Source organism: Ornithorhynchus anatinus, chromosome 6 (genome assembly GCF_004115215.2).
Source record: "Ornithorhynchus anatinus isolate Pmale09 chromosome 6, mOrnAna1.pri.v4, whole genome shotgun sequence".
Taxonomy (NCBI): Eukaryota; Metazoa; Chordata; class Mammalia; order Monotremata; family Ornithorhynchidae; genus Ornithorhynchus; species Ornithorhynchus anatinus.
This window is the reverse complement of record NC_041733.1, coordinates 40,384,575-40,404,971: the sequence shown is the minus strand read 5'-3', so window position 1 is coordinate 40,404,971 and position 20,397 is coordinate 40,384,575. Positions and strand designations below refer to the sequence as shown.

The following is a 20,397-nucleotide window of genomic DNA, read 5'->3' as shown; positions in this document are numbered from 1 at the left end:
GGCACTGTACTAAGTGTTGGGGTGGATACAAGGAAATCAAGTTGGGCACAGTCCCTGTCCCATGTGAGGCTCACAGTCTCAATCTCCATTTTCCAGATGAGGGAACTCAGGCCCAGACAAGTAAAGTGACTTGTCCAAGGACACAGAGCAGGCAAGTGGCAGAGCCAGGATTAGAACTCATAGTAGCAGAGGGGGAGAGATGGCAGAGGGGGAGAGACGGCAGAGGGGAGGGCCCATGAGCCTCTGAAGACAGCTGGAGCCCGGAGAGGAAGTTTTGGGGTCCTGCACTGGAGTCATTCCTCTGTTCAAAACTCTGGGACCACCAGGAAGAGCCAGGGATGCTCCCAGGTCTTTCCGCTGGGAAGCACGTGCATGCTTGCACACAGCACGCGCACACACACACACACTTACCTACAGGACCAGGTTCTCCTGGGAGGCCAGGGCTTCCAGGTAGACCGTCGAGGCCCTTGGATCCCGGCAGGCCTCGGGAACCTGATGGAGAGAAACCCGTGCGACAGCATGAACAGAGAAGCTACACCTCTCCCGGCGCCCTGCCCCAGCCAGCCCATGCTATCCTCTGGGATCTGGAGTTGGCGGGGAAAGCCAGCCAGAGCCACAAACAAAACACAAAAGGCACCGGGGTTCCCGAGGTGGGTTTTTTCCTCTTCTCCCCCGACGCTTTCAAAAAAGCATAATTTTAATGAATTTGTCCATGGGCCAGCATCCCTGCCTATTCATAAACGCCGAGAGGCAGGGCAACAACCCACTCGGATCTTGGATCCCTTTGGCTCTCGATGGTGGGAACCAGGAAAAGAGGGAGTCAGCAACGAGGCAGGCTGTCAAAACAAACACAACGGCTTAATGGGTGTTTTCAGACCCTGCGGTTCAATACAGCCCATCTGTTTTCAAAGGACACTGCCTTCTTGATTACTCGATGCCAGTGGGTACGAGTCCATCCGGAGGCAGCCAGGAAACCTTGGCTAAAGGGGAAGCAGCCAGACCAGAAGGCTGCTGCCCTCCTTCCTGCTGCAGAGAAAAAAGGAACAAATCCCAAATCCGAGCAGACAAGCACTGTGTTCTAGTGGATAAAGCATGGGCCTGGAAGTCAGGAGGACCTGGGTTCTGATTCCTGTCTGCTGTGTGAACTTGGGTATGTCACTTCACTCTGACTCAGTTACCTAATCTGTAAAATGGGAATTAAGACTGTGAACCTCACGTGATATGTGAGACATGAACAGTGCCCATCCCGTTTAACTTGCATCTACCCCTGGCACATAGTAAGCACTTAACAAATATCATTAATTGAAAAAAGAAAAAAAGGATCTTGAGGAGCTGAATTCCCCCCTCAATCTCAGGGTTTGGCCATAAAAATAAAATAAAAAGTGCTTGTTATTTCACCTTCACGAGAAGAGGGCAGCTGGTCTAGGCTCAGTTTTCAGGCTATGGACACTGTGTTTTCTGCATTCACTGGTGTCATTCAGGCACCCAACGTGGGCCCCTAGCAGGCCTGGCAGGGGCCATTTCAAGAAATATTTATTTACTGAATTTTTACCAAGCGAAATGTTTGATTTGCTGTGGGGCTCTTCAGCCAGACCAGAGGCAGCACAGCCCTCAATTAAGGTGGCTGCTTCAAGACACGTGGTGGCAGATGTCTTGTGGGGAAACCTGTGGATTCCAAGTTGCCTTCTCCCATCCGCAGCCCCAGATCCCAAAGTTGGGCAAAAGGGAGATTTATTCTACAGTCTGGGGTCCAAGGCAAGGCTGGAGTGAGGGGGTCGATGGAGAAGGACTCCCTGGGAGGTTGCATTTGAGACAAAAGCCACAAAAATGAGTTGTAAAACTGAGGCCCCACCGACAAGGTTACAGAAGTAAAGGGTCCCTGAATACGGCATGTCTGGGTTTGAAGGGCTCCTACCCAGGCGACAAGATTTCTCATCCTCCGCTGAGGCTGGCACATGGAAAAATGAAGAATTTGGGAGTTTGAAAGGCCATGGCATCTCCTCCTTTGGACGTTTTAAGCCTGAAGAGGTTCTCGCCTGACGAAAGGCAGACTGGATTCTTCCAGGCTGACCACTGGGGGACATGGTTGACCTGAAGCCATGTCCCCTACCATCTTCAGAAGGGATGGCTTTGATTAACAACCATAGAGTGCGTCATGAGACTTCATTCTAAAAATCGGTCTCCTCGTTGTTAGGGGAGAGAGAGGAGGAGTGTTTTGGTGGGAGAAGGCCCAGGCTCCGGGCCTATTGAAGCAAGGGAATAAAGCTGAGTGTGGACTGCAAGAAAGAGCTTGTCAATGAACAAAATGAGCAACAGATCTCGGCCTCATACAAGCCCTTCATTCCTCCACCATAGTGGCCATGACGCTGGCATCTCTGCTCCTACCCAGAGCCAGTTTCTTTAACCGGATTGGGGCTGACCACTGGATTCCTCAAAAGGCTTTACCGAGCTCACGATGCGACTCCCCTATATTGACCAGGCAAATCACTCTCCTCATTGTCTTCCTCAACTCCTTTTAGTGGAAGAAGTTAGTCAGGGGAAAGGCAAGAGGCTCGGGACCAAAGCCAGAGCTTGATATCAAATATGAGATGGTACTTCTGTTGGCCTTATATAGAAGCACATCGAGATGGAGGAGGAGGAGGAGGAGGAGGAGGAAGAAGAGTGGGAGACGATGGTGGCAGTCAGCATATTCCAGGGTAAAAAGGTGAATGTTACCTGGGAATCCGGGAAGGCCAGTTTGTCCTTTGGGCCCAGGACTTCCCGGTAATCCAGGCAAACCAGGGCTTCCTATGGCACCTTTGATACCAGGTGTGCCCGGCAACCCAGGCAATCCAGAGTCACCCTGAAAGTGGGAAGACAAAAAGGACAATGGGAGCTTTAGTGGGAGACTCTGCACTTTTTAAGCTGCTTGGACTTTTGCAGTGCCTTTCCCCACAGGGTGGGCTACTTGTCTATTCCAGCTAGCCCTATCACAACCACAGAAAGGGGGCAAAAAAAAATACTTTCAGAAGTCCCCACACACAAGGTTCGGGTAAGCCTCAGTTCTGGATCCCTCTCACAATTAAGGAAACATTTCGCCTCACCAGACCATGCAATCAAGCCTAGAAAGGGAATTGAAGAAAATCACCTTGGGGAGACAAAGGGGAAGAAAAGTCCAGCGGACTCTCAATGCGTGAATGACAAACCCACAGGTGATCCAAATACTCCGTTAGAACCTGTAGTTGGAATTTTCTTCCCCATCTGCTGGCCAATCAACTGGCTCCCATAGCACCTCCTCTCTCCCTTCCCCTCGTCTTCCTCACTGTTATGCACCCTACTGATGCTGATTCTCCTGGCGGAGAAGCCACCGAGTGACACGGCCAGAAGGTAAGACACAAAAGACAAGAAAAATGGTCTGGAGAGGGAGCACCCCTGAACCATCTAATTTTATATGAAAGTTCTTTCTTGAAGTGACTTGAATCGACCTGGGTGGAACTCAAATCTGTGCCATCTTCCTATTTTGTTATAGTCCATTTTGTTAGGAAGGGAGTCCATAAACATGGGGAAGGGAAATTGGCCACAGTGATGTCATCTGACCAATGAAATAATATGGTAATAAACACATCAAAACAAGACTTATTTCAGGGTCTCGATGCCAGACGGAGGGCAGTCCAGCCAAGTTCTGCCTGGGCCATCCGAGGCGGAATTCAGTTCAGACTTCATGTAAAATTCATTTTGGGGGCTTGAGGGGAGATCAACCTCACTGTGTCTGTCTTTTTTACAATACCCAACTCCCTGTCTCCTGGATCATGCTGACCAACTACTCTACTCTTGACTTCTAATTTAAACCTCAAATAGACTGCAGAAACAAGCCACCCATGATTACTTAAAAACCTCTAAAAAAAAAAAAAAGCACTCCCACACACCAAACTATGAGCTGGCAGAGGTATTTCTTGGGGCACTGAAGCATGGAAATGTTTCTTGAAGTAGTAATTATCACAGCAGGAGAAGGAGAGACAGAAAAAGACATATAGAACTGCTTTTTCAGCAGGATATACTGTACCTTAGGGCCAGGGGGCCCAGGGAAGCCAACCCCTCCAATACCCGGGTCACCTTTGTCCCCTTTTATGCCGGGAAATCCAGGGGAACCAGGCTGTCCAGGAACTCCTGGGGAGCCAGGAGTCCCTTTCACCCCTTGCGAACCTGTTCAAGACAAATTTGAATCTCTTTGTATTAATTTTAATGTCCGCCCCCCTCACCCACAATGTAAGCTCATGGTGGTCAGGGCATGTGTTTATTGTTATACTGTACTCTCCCAAGCACTTAGTACAGTGCTTTGCATAGAGTAAGTGCTCAGTAAATACGATTGAATGAACACAGGCAGAATTAGATCATACATTGTCTAGGGGTGATGTTTCCATGATATGGGTTGGCTCGCAGGAACAAAAATCCAAGAGTACAACATGTTTTTCCCCATGTGCAGATGAAGGAGTTGATCTATGCAGGGGTCAAATGCCTCGGGTGGGGGTGGGGGGGGGTGTCACCCTAAAGGTGACTCTAGATCTAGGGAAAGGTGGAACAAGGTGAGGGAGGTGCAGGGCTATGATCAGATGTTCAGTGCCCCCAGAATCCAACCAAAAACTCTGCACTCTTCTCCTCCTGGTCATTAAGGAACCCTGTGATGCCAACCGGAAGCCAAGAAGGACGTCAGGAGAAGGGCAACGTGTTGGTGACCAGGTGAGTTTGGCAGTCGCGGAGTGAAACAGTCTGAGCATCTCGATGCCAGGAGGAATGACCACTTGACTTGGTAAATCTGGATTCGACGCCGCTTCTCACCACTCACCTGGGAAACCCATGTCACCGATGCTGCCTTTTATCCCGGGAGGTCCTGTGGGTCCTGGTTGGCCAGGAAGGCCAGGGTCTCCCTTGGGTCCTATAAAAATGAAATTGGTGATGGGTTAAGCTTCCAGGAGACAGAGACTCAAGATAACAACGGTATTTGTTAAGTGCTTACTATATGCCAAACACTGTACTGAGTGCTGGTGTTGACACAGGTTTATCAGGTCAGACAGAGGCTTTGTTCCACATGGGACTCACAGTTTGTAAGTAGGAGGGAGAACAGTTCATCTTCATTTTACTGATGAGGAACTGAGGTACAGAGAAGTGTAGCATGGAGCCGAAATTAGAACCCAGGTCCTCTCACTTCCAGGCTCGTGCTCTTTCCATTAGGCCATGTTGCCTCTCAAACACAGAACAGGCTCATTCAGGCCCCAGGGGCTCTGAATCTGGTCCCAGGGGCCAAATACCACACTAGTGGGAAAACCTGGGGAGACTTGTGACACTTTGCCTGGGTAATTTGCTCTTCTTAGCTATTGGGTCTGCTAGGCTCATCACAATGAAGGTGTTAAAGGGCCTGCAAGTGCTGTTTAAGTCATCCATTCTGAGTGCAACAGTAAATTGCCCTCTTAACAAGTGGCTATCAAGCTATTAAGAATCAACTGAGTGAGTTTTGAAGTGTTGAGGAAGAGGACTGGTTGGGGATACCCAGAAGGAGTAAGACTCCTAGGAATGAGGGTGTCCTAGTGGAAAGAACACGGGCCTGGGAGTCAGAGGGCCTGGGAGTCAGAGGACCGGGGCTCTAATCCCAGTTGTGCCACTTGTTGGCTGTGTGACTTGGGGTAAGTCACTTCCCTTCCTCTGTGCCTCAGTTCCCTCACCTGTAAATGGGGATTAAGACTAAGTCCCAGTGGGACATGGACCATGTCCAACTTGATTAGGTTGAATCAACCCCAGCACTTAGTACAGTGCCTGACAATAGTAAGTGTTTAACAAATACCATAAAAAAGATGATATGCAGTAAAGAGCTTCCTTGCCCTGTGACCCATGACATTTCAATGTGACCCTTAGGGTGGGAAGTTGAGGAGCAATACAATGCAAGGCACAGTAGCTATTTAGACCTGCTAACTCAGCTTTGAAATTAGTACAAAACGTTCCATACATTCCCCACATATTGGATACCTGCCCACCTCCTTCTGGGGTTAAGTTACGAGGTTGCTACCCGTGAAACGTAGACAATGTCCTCGACCCAGAGCACAGAAACAAAATGAGCAGACACACACGATTATACCAAAAGCTGTCTCCCGGACAACCTCATTCTAAGGTACTTCTGAACGTGAGGGATTGGTTTGATTTTTTTTTTTTAATAACAGTCGAGCAGAATCCTGAGAAAACAAATCTGCCGGCTTGTCCAACTGTGAACGGACCCCCCCTTTCTCCGACTGAAGCCTCCCCGGCAGAGAAATGGTATCCAGAGTCAAGGCGGAATGAGGCTGCTTAAGTATCAGCAGTTGGAGACAAGGCAGAGTCTTACTTTAATTCCACTCCCAATGTTCCTGCTCGTCCCTCGGCCCCATAAGGAACAGAAGCAACCAACAGAGGAACTATAATAATGACCATTGTCATTTTAAGAGAAGCAGCGTGGCTCAGTGGAAAGAGCCCGGGCTAGGGAGTCAGAGGTCATGGGTTCAAATCCTGTCTCTGCCACTTGGCAGCTGTGTGACTGTGGGGAAGTCACTTAACTTCTCTGTGCCTCAGTTACCTCATCTGTAAAATGGGGATTAACTGTGAGTCTCACGTGGGACAACCTGACTACCCTGTATCTACCCCAGCGCTTAGAATCGAGCTCTGCACATAGTAAGTGCTTAAATACCAATGTTATTATTATTATTTGTTGAGCACATACTATGTGCCAAGCACTGTGCTAAGCACCAGGGTAGATACAAGATAACCAGATAGCTCTACATCCATTCAGGGAGCAGACCAAATAAGTAAAAGCCAGAGGATCCATGGGATGACAGGCAATCTCTCTCAGTGACTACCCTGCACTTCAAAATCCCAAGACGGCATTTATTAAGCACTTACTAGAGGCTAAGTGCTAGGGGAGATAGAAAGTTTATCAGATTTGACCCAGTGTCTGTCCCACACAGTGCTCACACAATCGATTTTATCCCCGTGATTCAGGTGAGGGAACTGGAAGTGACCTAAGGTCACCCAGCAGACCAGTGAGAACCTGAGTCTCCTGACAGGTGATCCCATGTTCTTTCCACTGGACCACAGAATTCAAACCCCAGCAACCCAGTCTTTCTGACTTGGAATGCGAGTCCCATGTCAGACAGAGACTCTGTCCAACCTGATTATCTTGTATGTACCCCAGTGCTTGACACACGCTAAGTACCTAATGAATACCAGAGAACCAAAACAAAATCCTCAGGATAGAACAAGTATTTCTCTCCGGCAGGTGCCGGTTGTGCATCCGAGACCAAGACCCCGGGAGAGTGGAGGAGGTCACGGCTCTTACCTGATGGACCTGGTGAGCCGGGTTGTCCAATCAGACCTGGTTGTCCTGGCTCACCGGGAATTCCTTGGTAGCCCTTCTGGCCCAACTCTCCAGGGATACCTTTGGAGGGGTGGGGAAGAGGTGAAGAGGTGAAGGCCATAAGCTCTCTCTAAACAAACTCATTATGAGCAGGGAATGTGACATTGTTATAGTGTATTCTCCCAAGCACTTAGTACAGTGCTCTGCACACATTAAGTGCTCAATAAATATGAGTGACTGACAGGAGAGATGGTGGAATTAGCTGGCTGCCTTATTACGAAGACCAGTGAGGGAAAAAACCCCAATCTTGAATTACCTTTCCAAGAAACCAGGACCCCTTCACCCTCTTCAAGACACTCACCTCCCTTTCCCACTCACCTGGCAAGCCAGGATCACCCTTCTCTCCTTTGGAGCCCAGAAAATTTGGATCCATTCTGCCGGGAGGGCCTGGGAGGCCTGGTTCTCCTTTGCCACCTTTCTGTCCCACGGGTCCAGGGATTCCTGGCTGCCCAGGATGGCCATCGTCACCTAGAACAGGAAGGTCAGAGAGGAGTCAAGTGCTTCACCATAAACCCATCAGGGTTGCTGGAGCTTCTGAGTCCTGCAATCAGTCAGAGGCGGAAGACAAGCATCACCCAATTTCAAATAATAATAATACTGATGGTATTTGCTAAGTGCTTACTATGGGCTAAGAAACATACTAAGCAGTGGGGTGGAGATAGGCCACTCAAGGTGGACTCAGTCCCAGTCCCAAGTGGATCGTCATTTTACAGATGAGGGAACTGAGGCCCCGAGAAGTGAAGTGACTTGCCCAAAGTCACACAGCGGACAAGTGGTGGAGCCTGAATTAGAACCCATGACCTCTTGATTCCAGGGCCCTTGCTCTATCCATTACACCACGCTGCTTCAAGTGAGGTGAGTCTTGGAGAAACTCCCACATCTGGGAGACGCGATTAGTGGTTATTCAGGAAACAATCCTGATCTTGAAAGGTGAACGAATTTGGGGTCAGACGTGCTGGCACAGAAGCTTTTATCATTCCTTTAGATCAGTAATTAGGTGTATCTTCCTTTTTTTAAAAAAAAACAAACAGTATTTGTTGAGCGCTTCCTACCTGCCAGGCACTATACTAAATGCTAGTGTAGACACAAGTTAATCATATTGGAGCCAGTCCATGTCCCACATGAGGTTCACAATCTTAATCTCTATTTTACAGATGTGGTCACTGAGGCCCAGAGAAGTGAAGTATCTTGTCCCAGGTCACACAGTAGACAAGTGGCAGAGCACTCTCTCTCTCTCTCAAAAACCTTGAGATATTTGAACAAATCAGCAAAACCTTCAGGGAATTGGTCAAATTGGGTTCAATTTTCCAAACATCCATTAAGTCTGCTTTCCACAATGACAATGATTTCATTGGTGAAGTCTTGCAAAACAGAACATTCTTTTGGTAGCCACATCATTTTTGTAAAAACCCAAGTGCCCTCTCCACAAAACAAACTGGAAGTAAAATATACAGCAACAGCTAAATCCTTGGATGCATATTAACACCGAAATGGTTCAAATAGTCACCCATAGAGCTATATGCTTGTACTTATTTGGTTTTGATGCTACAGTGGTATTAGCAATTCTGGACATTAGTTGTTTGTGTCCCTGCATAGGTCCTTCACTGGAACCTCTACCCACTCCAGTTCATTTTATGCAAATTGAAGGAGAATTTGGTATGGGGCAACATACAATGTGCAAAATACATTTATCTTTTAATGCAGGTAAAGTAATGATTAAAACTCAGGTGATAAAGGACCATAAAGGGGGAAACTGAATAATATTGGGCTAGAAATTGGAAAATTTGGGGTGAAATTAAGTTGTCCAATCCAATAATTATGCAAAAGGCACATGAGATTCCATAAAATGTTATCATCTGCCGAGGGACCAAGGACATACAGAGGATCTTATGCAAAATACAAACACACATATCCTAAAGGCTCAGGAAGGGTTTGAATAAATTCATCATCAAGCCATCCATGATGAGTGAAGAGAAGACATATTAGGAATATGGAAGAAAATGTACACATCTTTAAATTATATATTATAAATGACATTTATATAATAATAATAATGTTGGTATTTGTTAAGCGCTTACTATGTGCCGAGCACTGTTCTAAGCGCTGGAGTAGACATAGGGGAATCAGGTTGTCCCACGTGGGGCTCACAGTCTTAATTCCCATTTTACAGATGAGGTAACTGAGGCACCGAGAAGTGAAGTGACTTGCCCACAGTCACACAGCCGACAAGTGGCAGAGCTGGGATTCGAACTCATGAGCCCTGACTCCAAAGCCCATGCTCTTTCCACTGAGCCACGCTGCTTCTCCACGCTGCTTTATATGAATGTCCATGTCCCCCTCGAGTCTTTAAGCTTGTTGTAGGCAGGGAACATGTCTGCTAACTCTGTAGTTTCTTTTTTATGGTATTTGTTAAGCTCTTACTATGTGCTTGGCTTGGTAATAAGTGCTGGGGTAGATACGAGTTAATCAGGTTGGAGAGTCCACACCCCAATGGGGCTTACAGTCAATCCTCGTTTTACAGATGAAGTAACTGAGGCACAGAAAAGTGAAGTGACTTGCCCAAGGTCACACAACAGACAAGAGGCAGGGCCAGGATTAGAATGCAGGTCCTCCCCAGGCCTGTGCTCTATTCACCAGGCCACTCTGTTTGTCCATTTAACTCAAGGCCCCACTCAGACCGTGGGGACACTGAAGGGTTCCCTTCCACTCATGCTTCTGTGACCAATCATTAGTATTTACTGAGTGCTTACTACGTACAGAGGACTGAACTAAGAGCTTGGGAGAGTAAGATAGAGCAGAATTAGCAGATACGTTCCCTGCGCACAACGAGCTTGCAGTCTAGAGAGAAGGATGTCATTTTATCAAGTTTTAGTGCAATCCCTAAGGTGTGGACCCCACATTCTGCAGATAAGTAACAGGGAAAGGGGAAACTTTACCTTTAAGGCCAGGAACTCCACTCCTTCCAGGAATTCCCAAAGGTCCCTGTGGGCCTGGAGGCCCCATCACTCCCATTTCACCTTTGGCACCTAAAGGCATTGAATCAACAGAGTCATTATGGGGTAAACAACCTCAAAGCCTATCCAGCAATGAGGATTTTTCTCCAGTCTTGGACCCTCAAGCCCAAACCTCTCTGCTATTCAAGTAGTCTACAGGATGGGGAAATCCAGGATAATTCTAATCCCTGCGGGATCGACTTTCTGGCTTTTGGAGCTTGAGGGCTGTTTTTGGAACTGGCTTAAAAAATGTTTGGATCACTTTTTAAAAAAAGAAAAATAAAGTATGGGTATTTGGGTGAAAGGGGAAGGGTGAAAAGAAAGGGCAGTTTCTTGTTTGAACAGCTTGTTTGCCCTATCGTCCAAAAATATATACATATATATAATCCCACCCATAAAACCACCCCACAGCACAGACTCTTTCAAGCTCCTATTCTTGACAATTTAAACATACACCGCCTCCCCCACAAAGCAAACCAATGCTACCAACTGAACCCAAATCACCGGGTTCTCTTCAGGCTCAAAATATAGAATCAAGGATGTAAAGTGAAAGGTTCTGATTGTCAGTCAACCTCACCACTCCACATGAAAGTAAATGGCACGAAGCCATTTTCTATCCCCTTTTTGCCCATATTTGCATAACTAGCAATAAAGGGCCTTATTTGGCAAGGTGGGCTTTCTACCAGAGCTTTTAGGAAGATGGTTCTGAAATGCTTGACTCCCTTGAGTCACCATCTGTTTCAGAAGAGCCCTGCCCCATGATCCCACTAGCATGGAGACCTCTGTCCTTACTGTGTGCTTTTAGATTGAAGTCAGCTGGGATCATGCACATTTTCAAAACAGAATGAACCTTTCAGAAAGCAAATGTCTCAGCAGACTGATCTGCCTCGAAAAACACAGAGCCGACTCGAAAGCTCAGACGGCACCAGAAAATGTACAAGCGTCAATGATGCCCCGTCACTGGCTAAAGTCGGGACGTTTGCTCTCCAGAATCGCTAAAGCACTAAGCGGAATGGGCCACAAGGTTTCCTGGAACTGTATCGAGGCTGCCAAGTTCTGCTGCTTAAAAATACTTTGGGGGGATAGAGTTTCCAAAAGCACTTTCTAAAAATAAAAGACAATGTTACTGAAGATAAAAAAGGCACCAAGAACACATTCTGAGTTTTGACTAAAGCTACCACCACCACCAAAGAGAAGCTGGTAATTAGAGGTGTCACTGTGGCTTTAACTCTCCAGGTCTATCTAGGCATTAATGGGCTCTCCTCTGCACAAAATGTTTCATTCCACCACAAGATCTAAGCATAATGGGGGATGAGTGAAGGATGGAACTGCCTTTTCTTTATTATTTTTATTTATGGTATTTGTATAGGGCTTACTGTCTGAGAGACCCTGTTCTAAGCGCTGGAGTAGATACAAACTAATCAGGTTGGACCCAATCCATGTCCCACATGTGGCTCACAGTCTTCATCTCCATTTTATGGATGAGGTAAATGAAGCACACAGAGAAGTCAAGTGACTTGTCCAAGGTCATGAGGCAGATAGGTGGTGGAGCTGGAATTAGAACCCAGGTCCTTCTGACTCCCAAGCTTGAGCTCTATTTGCTGGGCCATGCTGCTTCTCTTTTCTGTGGCATCCCACGAATCTAGCGTGGGTTCTCTTTCCTTTGGTGTTTAGTCTCACTCCCTCCTATCAGGCATTCACAAATGCAACTTCCAGCATGCTAGAATACTGTATGATATTCCAGGTGCTGCTCAAAAAAGGAGCAAACCAGAATTACCCAGGGGCACCCACTGGAGTACTACAAAGTAAGAGCCCTCTACCCAGGACCTCCGCGGTGACTCTCAACGTCCTGCCCTGGAGAGAATCCAAGCAAACTGCTCTGCAGGCATCAGTAGGGTTCCCGGAGGAGAAAGCCCCCCCTCCTCCAAGCAGGTCCAATTGGCTGGGCTCCTTCCATGTGTCAGGAAGAGAGATGTGTGTGTGCCCATGTGTATTTGGCGTGTTTCCTTACCTGGAAATCCTGGGACGCCCTCTCGTCCTGGCTGTCCTGGTGGCCCAGCTGGCCCCAAGGGGCCGGGCAAACCGGGGAATCCTGAGCTGCCTCTCTCCCCAGGGGGTCCAGGGACATCAAAACCGGGGCGGCCCGGGTCTCCTTTCTCTCCCGGGAGTCCCAACAAACCTAGGCCAAACCAGGACAGCACTCTGTCAGCCGCCAATTTGACATGCCATTTCCGGCTTTTCAGTTTCTCTCCCAGAGAGCCTTGGCATAAATCTCCCCTCTTCAAACCCAGAAGTGAATTTATGGCCTCACATCCAAAACCAATTTCGGGGCTTCCAAGCGCACTCCTGCAAAACCATTGCTACTTTAAAGATGCAATGTCATAAATTACGGACTGATGAATGGGTCAGCTCTTTGTACATACTGTTCTACTGTTCACTCTGAAAGCATCACCATCATTTTATAGTGGCAGTTTGCTTTACCTTCTTTCTTGTTTTAGGAATAGGATGCTGTGTTCCTGGCATTCCATCATTTTCTTGCCCAGCCCGATTTGCAAAAAGGTAATAAAAAGATTAAATTCTGTTAAAAATTCTCCCCCGCCACCCTTCAAAATAAGACCTGGTTAGGGACAGGTCACGAGATATTTTTTTTTCCCCTCCTTTTGCTGAGTCACCAGATGGTGAAATTTTAACGCCAGCAAGATGCCACACTTCAAGCAGCGTCATCTTTTATTCAAATGAATCTGATGCACTGCTGGAAAAATGAGCTGCCAGTGAAATTCTTTGGGTTCGCTTAGGTGGGGCAGCAATGACAGTGTAAAAATCTAACGTTTCTCTGGTGGCTACACGATCCAGAAGGGGGTCATTTTGGACTGCTAGAGATTTCTCCAATGAGAGCAATACCGTGGTCAAAGGTAACCCTTGATCAATGTTGATTGTTACACTATATTCCTTGGAATCTTTCCAGAAGGCCATCAGTTCTGTGAGTATTGTAAAGTAACACCCGAGGCAAAACACGCTATGTTAGGAAAAAAAAATTGTGGCAGGTTATGAGACAAACCAATTTGAAGAAGGGATGACTTTGAGAAGGAACTACAGTACCTGGTGCACCTGTGGTTCAAAAGTCACCGAGTTACAGTTCATCAGGAAGTCACGACACCAAGCAGAAGTGAGTTGCATAAAGAAGGCATTAGGTTAGGAAACAAAATCAAGCACATAAAAATTAGAACAAGTCTACATGGAAGTTATTGGAAATGGGTTTGATTTCCAAAGACCTCAAAGTACTGCACCCAGGAAGCATGAATGGTTAAATGTGTTTGTAATTTTCACTGGCTGATCACTGGGACTTTATCGAGAAAGTGCATTCACGCGACAGACTAAATCCTTAGTTTCAAATCTCAGCCCTAAACTTTCTCTTCTCTTTTTCTAACCTTTAGGTCCTTTTGAGAAATCTTTTCCAGCATGTGGACTCCAGGATGGCATGATTATGTTTTGACTCTGTGATGACCTTCATACACCCTACTTGGCTCTGCTTAGCCAAGAAACCCAGCCGCATGTCTAAAACCCAATCCATTTCTGATAAAATATTGATTCCACTTTAGTTGTGTTCAGGTTAGGGCTCTGCAAAAATTCCTAGGGAAAAAAATATTTCATAAAAAACCCCCATCAAATTAAGGATCCTCAGTTTACTAGCACACCCTCTTTTCTGTAGTCTAACATGTCAAGTGTTCGGAATGGGGATGAATCTCAAACTTGAAAGCTCCATGATGTAAAAGGAAAAAACAATGACTCAGGCTGTTCTTCATCTCTCTGTGGCAACAACATCTAACACACTCAACTTACTCACCTAAAGAGCTCAGGGCACTGATTCTTGGATACTCTTAGTAAGTAAAACTCGTTACCAGAAAATGTAAAGGGAATAAACTGGGCGGACACAGGGGCATGAAGGACAAGACCAGAGGTATCTAATGGCTGACAGTCAAATAACAAAGTCCAAATCCTATGGAAATAGGGATTCTTCCCTCCTTGCCTTACTGCTCCCTCGTAGCCCTCCCTGATCAGCTATTCCTCGGCTTCTTTTGGTCCACCAGTGTAGAGATTAGAGCCCTATCTCTCTACTGCAGGCACCACGAGAATAGAACTGAGCTTGCAAATATGTGATTCCATTGGGAACCCTGCCACACCTTCAAGAATGTCTTTCTCCTGGAGATGTTGGACTGAGTGACGGTGCAGACACAGGGAAGATGCAAGAGAGGAGGGAAGCAAGGCACAAGGACACTGTTCCAAATAAATCAGACTGGAAGCCTGTCAGAGCACGTTAATGTCTGGATTCAGTCATAAGGCAGGGATAGGCAGAGCATGCAAACTTCAGGAAAAGAGCAAAGTGCAGAGACAACTGTGAATGTTAGTAAAAAAAAACAAACCCAAAAACAAAACACCTAGGGCATGCACTCCACTTCAGTCTCATCAAGCAGTTAGTATCCTTTAAGTGATATCTGGAATGAAGGGAGGAGCACTGTGGATCCTTGGGAAACAGGTACATTTTGCATGACAATGGATGCTTTGTGGTATAAAAGACAAACCACTTAATGTGTTGCTGAAAACAAAACATACCGGGTGAACCATGCAGGACTATAAACCATTTCTATAAAAAGAAGGTTGATTTCCACTGCATCATTACTGTTATCATTTTAGCTGTGCAGTCACAGAGTGAAGATGCATAACTCCAGTTCAAAGCACACAGGATGAGAAAGAATAATGATCAATTTGGCCCAGCTATAACCTCCCCTCCCCCAAATCTCTCATCCGGTAAGGCCCTGTGCCTCAGACATCTCTAGAGATACCGTACTAGAAAACCAGAAGCCAAAGTTTGACCGCAGCTTGTAAATTGTTAAACTTAAAAGTAGAAGTTTAACAGCGAAAATCTGCATGTAGTACAAATCACTAATGTCCTCAGATTCCTATTTTGAGCTTAACCTTCAAAATGTCCTAAGAGTCTCTTGCGATTGCCGATGAAAACAGTCATTTGAGACACCTCGGTCATGAATTTCACAGGCTTGTGAACCTGTCTGAATTGGGAAATGGGGGTGGGTTTTTTTTCCTGTAACCTTTTCTTTGCTGAGGTGCAACTTGTGTTATTGGGAGTTTAGATTTTTCTGCTGTAAATGGTGAAGGAAGGATCTTCTCCCCAGTGAACAGTCTCAGATTGTGAGTCCTGAAAGGGTCAGGGACTTGTCTAATTCCCACCTCTGATTACTTTCCCAAGGCTTAGCACAGTGCTCTGCACACACTAAGTGCTCAATATCATTACTACTCCTCTTAATTTAAAGAAATTACATAATTTCCTCCACTCCTCCTCCACTTGGAAATGATTTTCACACTTTCCAAGTAAGGCCAGAGAGATGAAAGGGAGACAAATTCAATTTGGAAATAGGACTCAGACAGGCAGAGCCATAAGCTAAGGGGTATTTGACCGTCAATGGAGGCTGGGACTCCTGAAGTTGATGTCTTTCCAAAATAACGAGGCTTTCGCTGTTTCAAATACCCAATACTACCACCAGGAATGGCAGGCACTGAAACGATCTGCTCAGTAGGTCTGCTTTAAGGGAGTACAAAATGTTCTACGCTCATTTTCATTTTAAGTCTTATTTTAGAGCGCCACAGTGAACATTTGCTGCCCCCAGGGGTGTCCTTTAGTGTGGAACACGGTGTCTGCGGGGAGAGAAATGTTCAGGTGTCAAGGCACCAGGCTGCTTCCTCCCTGGAGCTGACAAAGCCAAGCTCTCCTGTGGAAGGCAAAAGTGGGAGCCCCGCCCGCCCGTATCTCTATCTCCACAAACAAATCCATCTGGGTCCCGAGTGATAAAAAAAGCTTCTATGGAGAAGCCGCCATCAAAAGAGGGGGCGGGTCTAGTGGGTGATGGGTAGGCCAAGTGATTGCTGATTTCACTGGGTTCCTTCCCACTGTTCTTTGAAATAAAACTAATCAACGGTGGAGGGACTTCTGAAAAACACCAAAGTCATGTCCTTTGCTCCATCTGAGGGCTCAGTTCCTGGAAGCTTTGGAAATTTAAGGACTTCAACTGAGGCTTCAGCAGGCCCCGGGGAGCTGAAGGCTGAGAAGAACAGCTCCTAGCTGGTGGGATTCTTTCCCATTCAATTGTGTGGCAATTTCATGTAGATGGCAGTGTGACACGCGGTGTGTTTTTCGAAACAGAGTCAGGATGGGGCTTTGGAAGCCAGGGACTATGAAACGTAAGATGATCAAGTCCTGCTCCTACATGCTGTAGCGACTGTGGCTACGCATCACCCGGGACACATCTGCTGATCTCCCAGACATGGGGGTGGGGTCTCTGGCCTGTGATTCATCCTGTCCCCGGTCTTACCTGGGGGCCCCACAGGCCCAGGGAGGCCGGGCGGTCCTGGGGGTCCTTGGCCGCCAATGCCAGGTAGCCCAGGAGGGCCTGGTGGTCCAGGTAGTCCACTTGCCCCAAGGTCACCTAGGAAGAAACAGGGAAATGGGTCCTCTTGGAAGAGAATACACTTCCCTAAGCCCAACCCTAAAGGGGGAATGTTTAGCCTCAAGCCATGAAATTGCTCAAGAGAACCAACCAAGTGAGAGCGTTGCACATTCCCCTCAACCCCCCTCTAGACTGTAAGCTCATTAAGGGCAGGCAACATGTCCACCAATTCTGCTGTACTGTACTCTCCCAAGCACTTAGAACAGTGCTCTGTCCATAGTAAGCGCCCAATAAATACCATCGACCAACTGATTGTAATGTACTCTACCAAGTGCTTAGGACAGTACTCTGCTCACAGTAAGCAATAAATTCCACTGATTGATAAGCACACCTACCTGAGCACAAATCGGCTAAAGCATCCAGGGCAGACATTCAGGACCCTTGTCCGTATGATCCTAGACACCCGACTATTTCCTCAGCATTAAAATTAGGAGCCAAGGGGTAGGAGAGGTTTCTGAGCTACAGATTCCTTATTAATCTTTTGGGTCTCCAGTTCAAGCTCAAACAAGACTGTCTATGCAGCATAAGCAGATATATACCCCAGGGTGGATAGCAATTTTCAAGGTGGGACGACATCTCAGGACTTCAGCATATATACTGGATTTCTAGAGGGCCCGGCCTCTGAAGGGCAAAGGCCAAGCCGTCTGGAATGATCACTTTGGGCTCTGTCCGTATCATGTTGCAAAAACCCCAGGCGCACACTAATCCGCCATCGCTTCTGAACTGTTATGGACTCCGTCAGGTTTAGTTGTTTCTAATAATTGTGGTAATAATAATTATGCTCCTCCAATGTGCCACGCCTTGTTCTAAGCACTGGGCTGGATACGAGCAAATCGGGTTGGACACAGTCCCTGTCCGACATGGAGCTCCCAGGCTTCATCCCCATTTTACAGATGAGGTAACTAAGGCACAGAGAAGTTAAGTGACTTGCCCAAGGTCACACAGCAGATAAGTGGTGGAGCCGGGACTAGAACCCAGGTCCTTTGGACTCCCAAGCCTGTGCTCTATCCACTAGGCCAAGCTGTTTCTCTTGAAAGAAAGATCCCCTAAAAAGGAAGCAACAGTATGAGTCACATTACCTTTGAGTCCAGGCGTCCCATCAAAGCCATCACGTCCTGGGAGACCGCGGGGTCCTGGGAACCCGGAATCGCCTTTGGGTCCAGGCTGTCCTTTCGACCCAGGGGCTCCTGGCGTTCCAGGCAGCCCTGGTTGTCCAAATCCGGCTTCTCCCTGGGGCACAACAGTTTTAAAAGAGAAACATGATTTTCCTAATGCTCCAAACTTTATTTCTAATAACTTGTTCTTCCCTCATCAAGAGATGGGGAATGGGGAACAAGAGGGAGGGAGTTAAACACTGGGGAAAATATCCGGACCTTTGGGCCAGACAGACATCACAGTCTTGGAGCTTGGAGCTTGAGGAGGTCAGGGCCTCTACATCCCTAGAGAGGTTTAATATTCCGTAAGATGCAGCTGGGAATTGAAAGGACTTAACACAGGAGCCAGGAGCCCTGTCTGATTACCATGCAATAATAATAGTGATAACAATAATAAATGATGGTATTTGTTAAGCACTTACTAAGTGTGTGCACTGCAGTAAGCATTGGGATAGACCAAATAATGATGGGATGGGGAGTCAGAAGACCAGAATTTAAGTCCCGGATTTGCCACTGGTCTGCTATATGACCAAGTGAAGTCAATTTAGTGTCCTTTGCCTCAGTTTTCTCACTGGTAAACAGGGATAAAATACCCAGTCTCTCTACGTTTTATATTGTGAGTCCAAAGAGGACAGGATGTATGTCCCATTGGATTATTATAGTATGTATTATTATTATACTATTATATTGTTATCAGCAGTTGGACACAAAGGAAGGTCTTAATTCTATTATCATTGCCACACAGTGGAAAAAAAAAGAATTCTGGGAGGGCTGGGAGACTAAGGGGCAGTTTTCCCAGCAATGGATCACCACCACCTCTTGGAATGGACTCAGGACTGATTCCAACTGGCATTGTGGGAGCGGGATGAAAGGGCTCCTTCAAAGTGAAAACCCAAAGCAGAGATAGGTGGGAGAAAGAAGGGACAGACAAAAGCTGACCTTCTGCCCCGCAAATCCAGGTTGCCCAGGAGGACCTTCCGGACCCGTTCTTCCCGGTGCTCCTGGTTCTCCAGGAGACCCCGGAATTCCAGGGAAACCTGCAAGATGTTGGACAAGTCAAGAGCGACATCCACAAGGCTCCCCCAATTAGCAGTGCATCCCGAATGCCCAATCTTGTAGACAATTCACATCTTCCAAATGGCAACAGGTTCTACAGAGAATCCAGTGGCCAAAGGAAGAGATTGGAAGGAGTTAGAGAAAACGAAAAGGGACTGACAAAACAACTCCTTAGACCCGTGCGTGTCCGTAATCCCCACCTCCACCCCACCCAAGGTTATGCTGTGGATATCTATCCCTTAGCTTCTGTTTGTCCTGTCTCAATCAGAGGCCTTTAGAGTGTTAGAGCCTAACGAGAAGGGTCAGTTTATACACCGTCTATGGTGTCCAGCAAAGGGGCTTGAGTCTTGAGCTGCTCCTTTAGGCGAGATGGTTCTTACCCAACCCTGTCCTCTTGTTCAAAAGCTAAGCCACTGCCATACATACCTTTGGGCCCTGGAGGTCCTGGAAGCCCAATTCCAGGGATACCTGGTTCCCCCTTGATGCCAGGGCTGCCAGGCAAGCCCGGATGTCCCGGCTGGCCAGGGTCACCTGTGGGAAGACCAAGGCAGTTTACACGGGAAAGAGCCGGAAGAAGGACATCAAGGAAAGGGAGCTGCAGGGAAGAAAAGTTCCACCGTACCTGGAAGTCCCACTTCCCCAGCCCTGCCTGGGCTACCGGGAGGACCAGGCTGGCCTGGCTGACTTATTGTCTGTCCTGGTTCACCTTTGGCTCCTGAGAAAGACAGGGCATCAATGAAGAGTTCGGCATAAGTACAAAGGGTCTTAAGGGAAATGAAACGGAAGGACCTCAAACCAGTAGCCAATAGCGTCTCCAAAACACCCCAAATCGACCAATCAATGGTAATTATTGAGCATTTACCAAATGCAGAGTACTGTACTAAGGGCTTGGGAGACTACAACAGCATTAGCAGACATGTTTCCTGCCCATAACAAGCTTACAGACACCAGAAAGCAGCAGCGTGGCTCAGTGGAAAGAGCACGGGCTTTGGAGTCAGGGCTCATGAGTTCGAATCCCAGCTCTGCCACTCGTCGGCTGTGTGACTGTGGGCAAGTCACTTAACTTCTCTGTGCCTCAGTTCCCTCATCTGTAAAATGGGGATTAAGATTGTGAGCCCTACGTGGGACAACCCGATTCCCCTATGTCTACCCCAGCGCTTAGAACAGTGCTCAGCACATAGTAAGCGCTTAACAAATACCAACATTATTAGAAACGAAGTCAGAGAGGAGAGGCCACAGGAGTTTGGAGGGCCCTCGGCTAC

General features: G+C 47.2%; 1 protein-coding gene across 4 annotated transcripts in view; it reads right to left on the bottom strand.

The window, feature by feature from the left end:
• Positions 1–20,397, bottom strand: part of COL4A5 (collagen type IV alpha 5 chain) — a 117,119-nt gene that overhangs the window by 24,393 nt on the left and 72,329 nt on the right. For all 4 annotated transcript variants that reach the window (XM_029067405.2, XM_029067407.2, XM_029067406.2 and 1 more), the window contains exons 26-38: positions 19,758–19,850; positions 19,562–19,666; positions 19,019–19,116; positions 18,005–18,155; positions 16,791–16,904; positions 12,419–12,586; positions 10,351–10,440; positions 7,733–7,882; positions 7,337–7,435; positions 4,823–4,912; positions 4,043–4,182; positions 2,716–2,842; positions 412–492 (exon numbers count right to left, since the gene is read on the bottom strand). In XM_029067405.2, the coding sequence (XP_028923238.1) occupies positions 412–492; positions 2,716–2,842; positions 4,043–4,182; positions 4,823–4,912; positions 7,337–7,435; positions 7,733–7,882; positions 10,351–10,440; positions 12,419–12,586; positions 16,791–16,904; positions 18,005–18,155; positions 19,019–19,116; positions 19,562–19,666; positions 19,758–19,850 (1,506 nt within the window). The remainder of the gene's footprint in view (positions 1–411; positions 493–2,715; positions 2,843–4,042; positions 4,183–4,822; positions 4,913–7,336; positions 7,436–7,732; positions 7,883–10,350; positions 10,441–12,418; positions 12,587–16,790; positions 16,905–18,004; positions 18,156–19,018; positions 19,117–19,561; positions 19,667–19,757; positions 19,851–20,397) is intronic.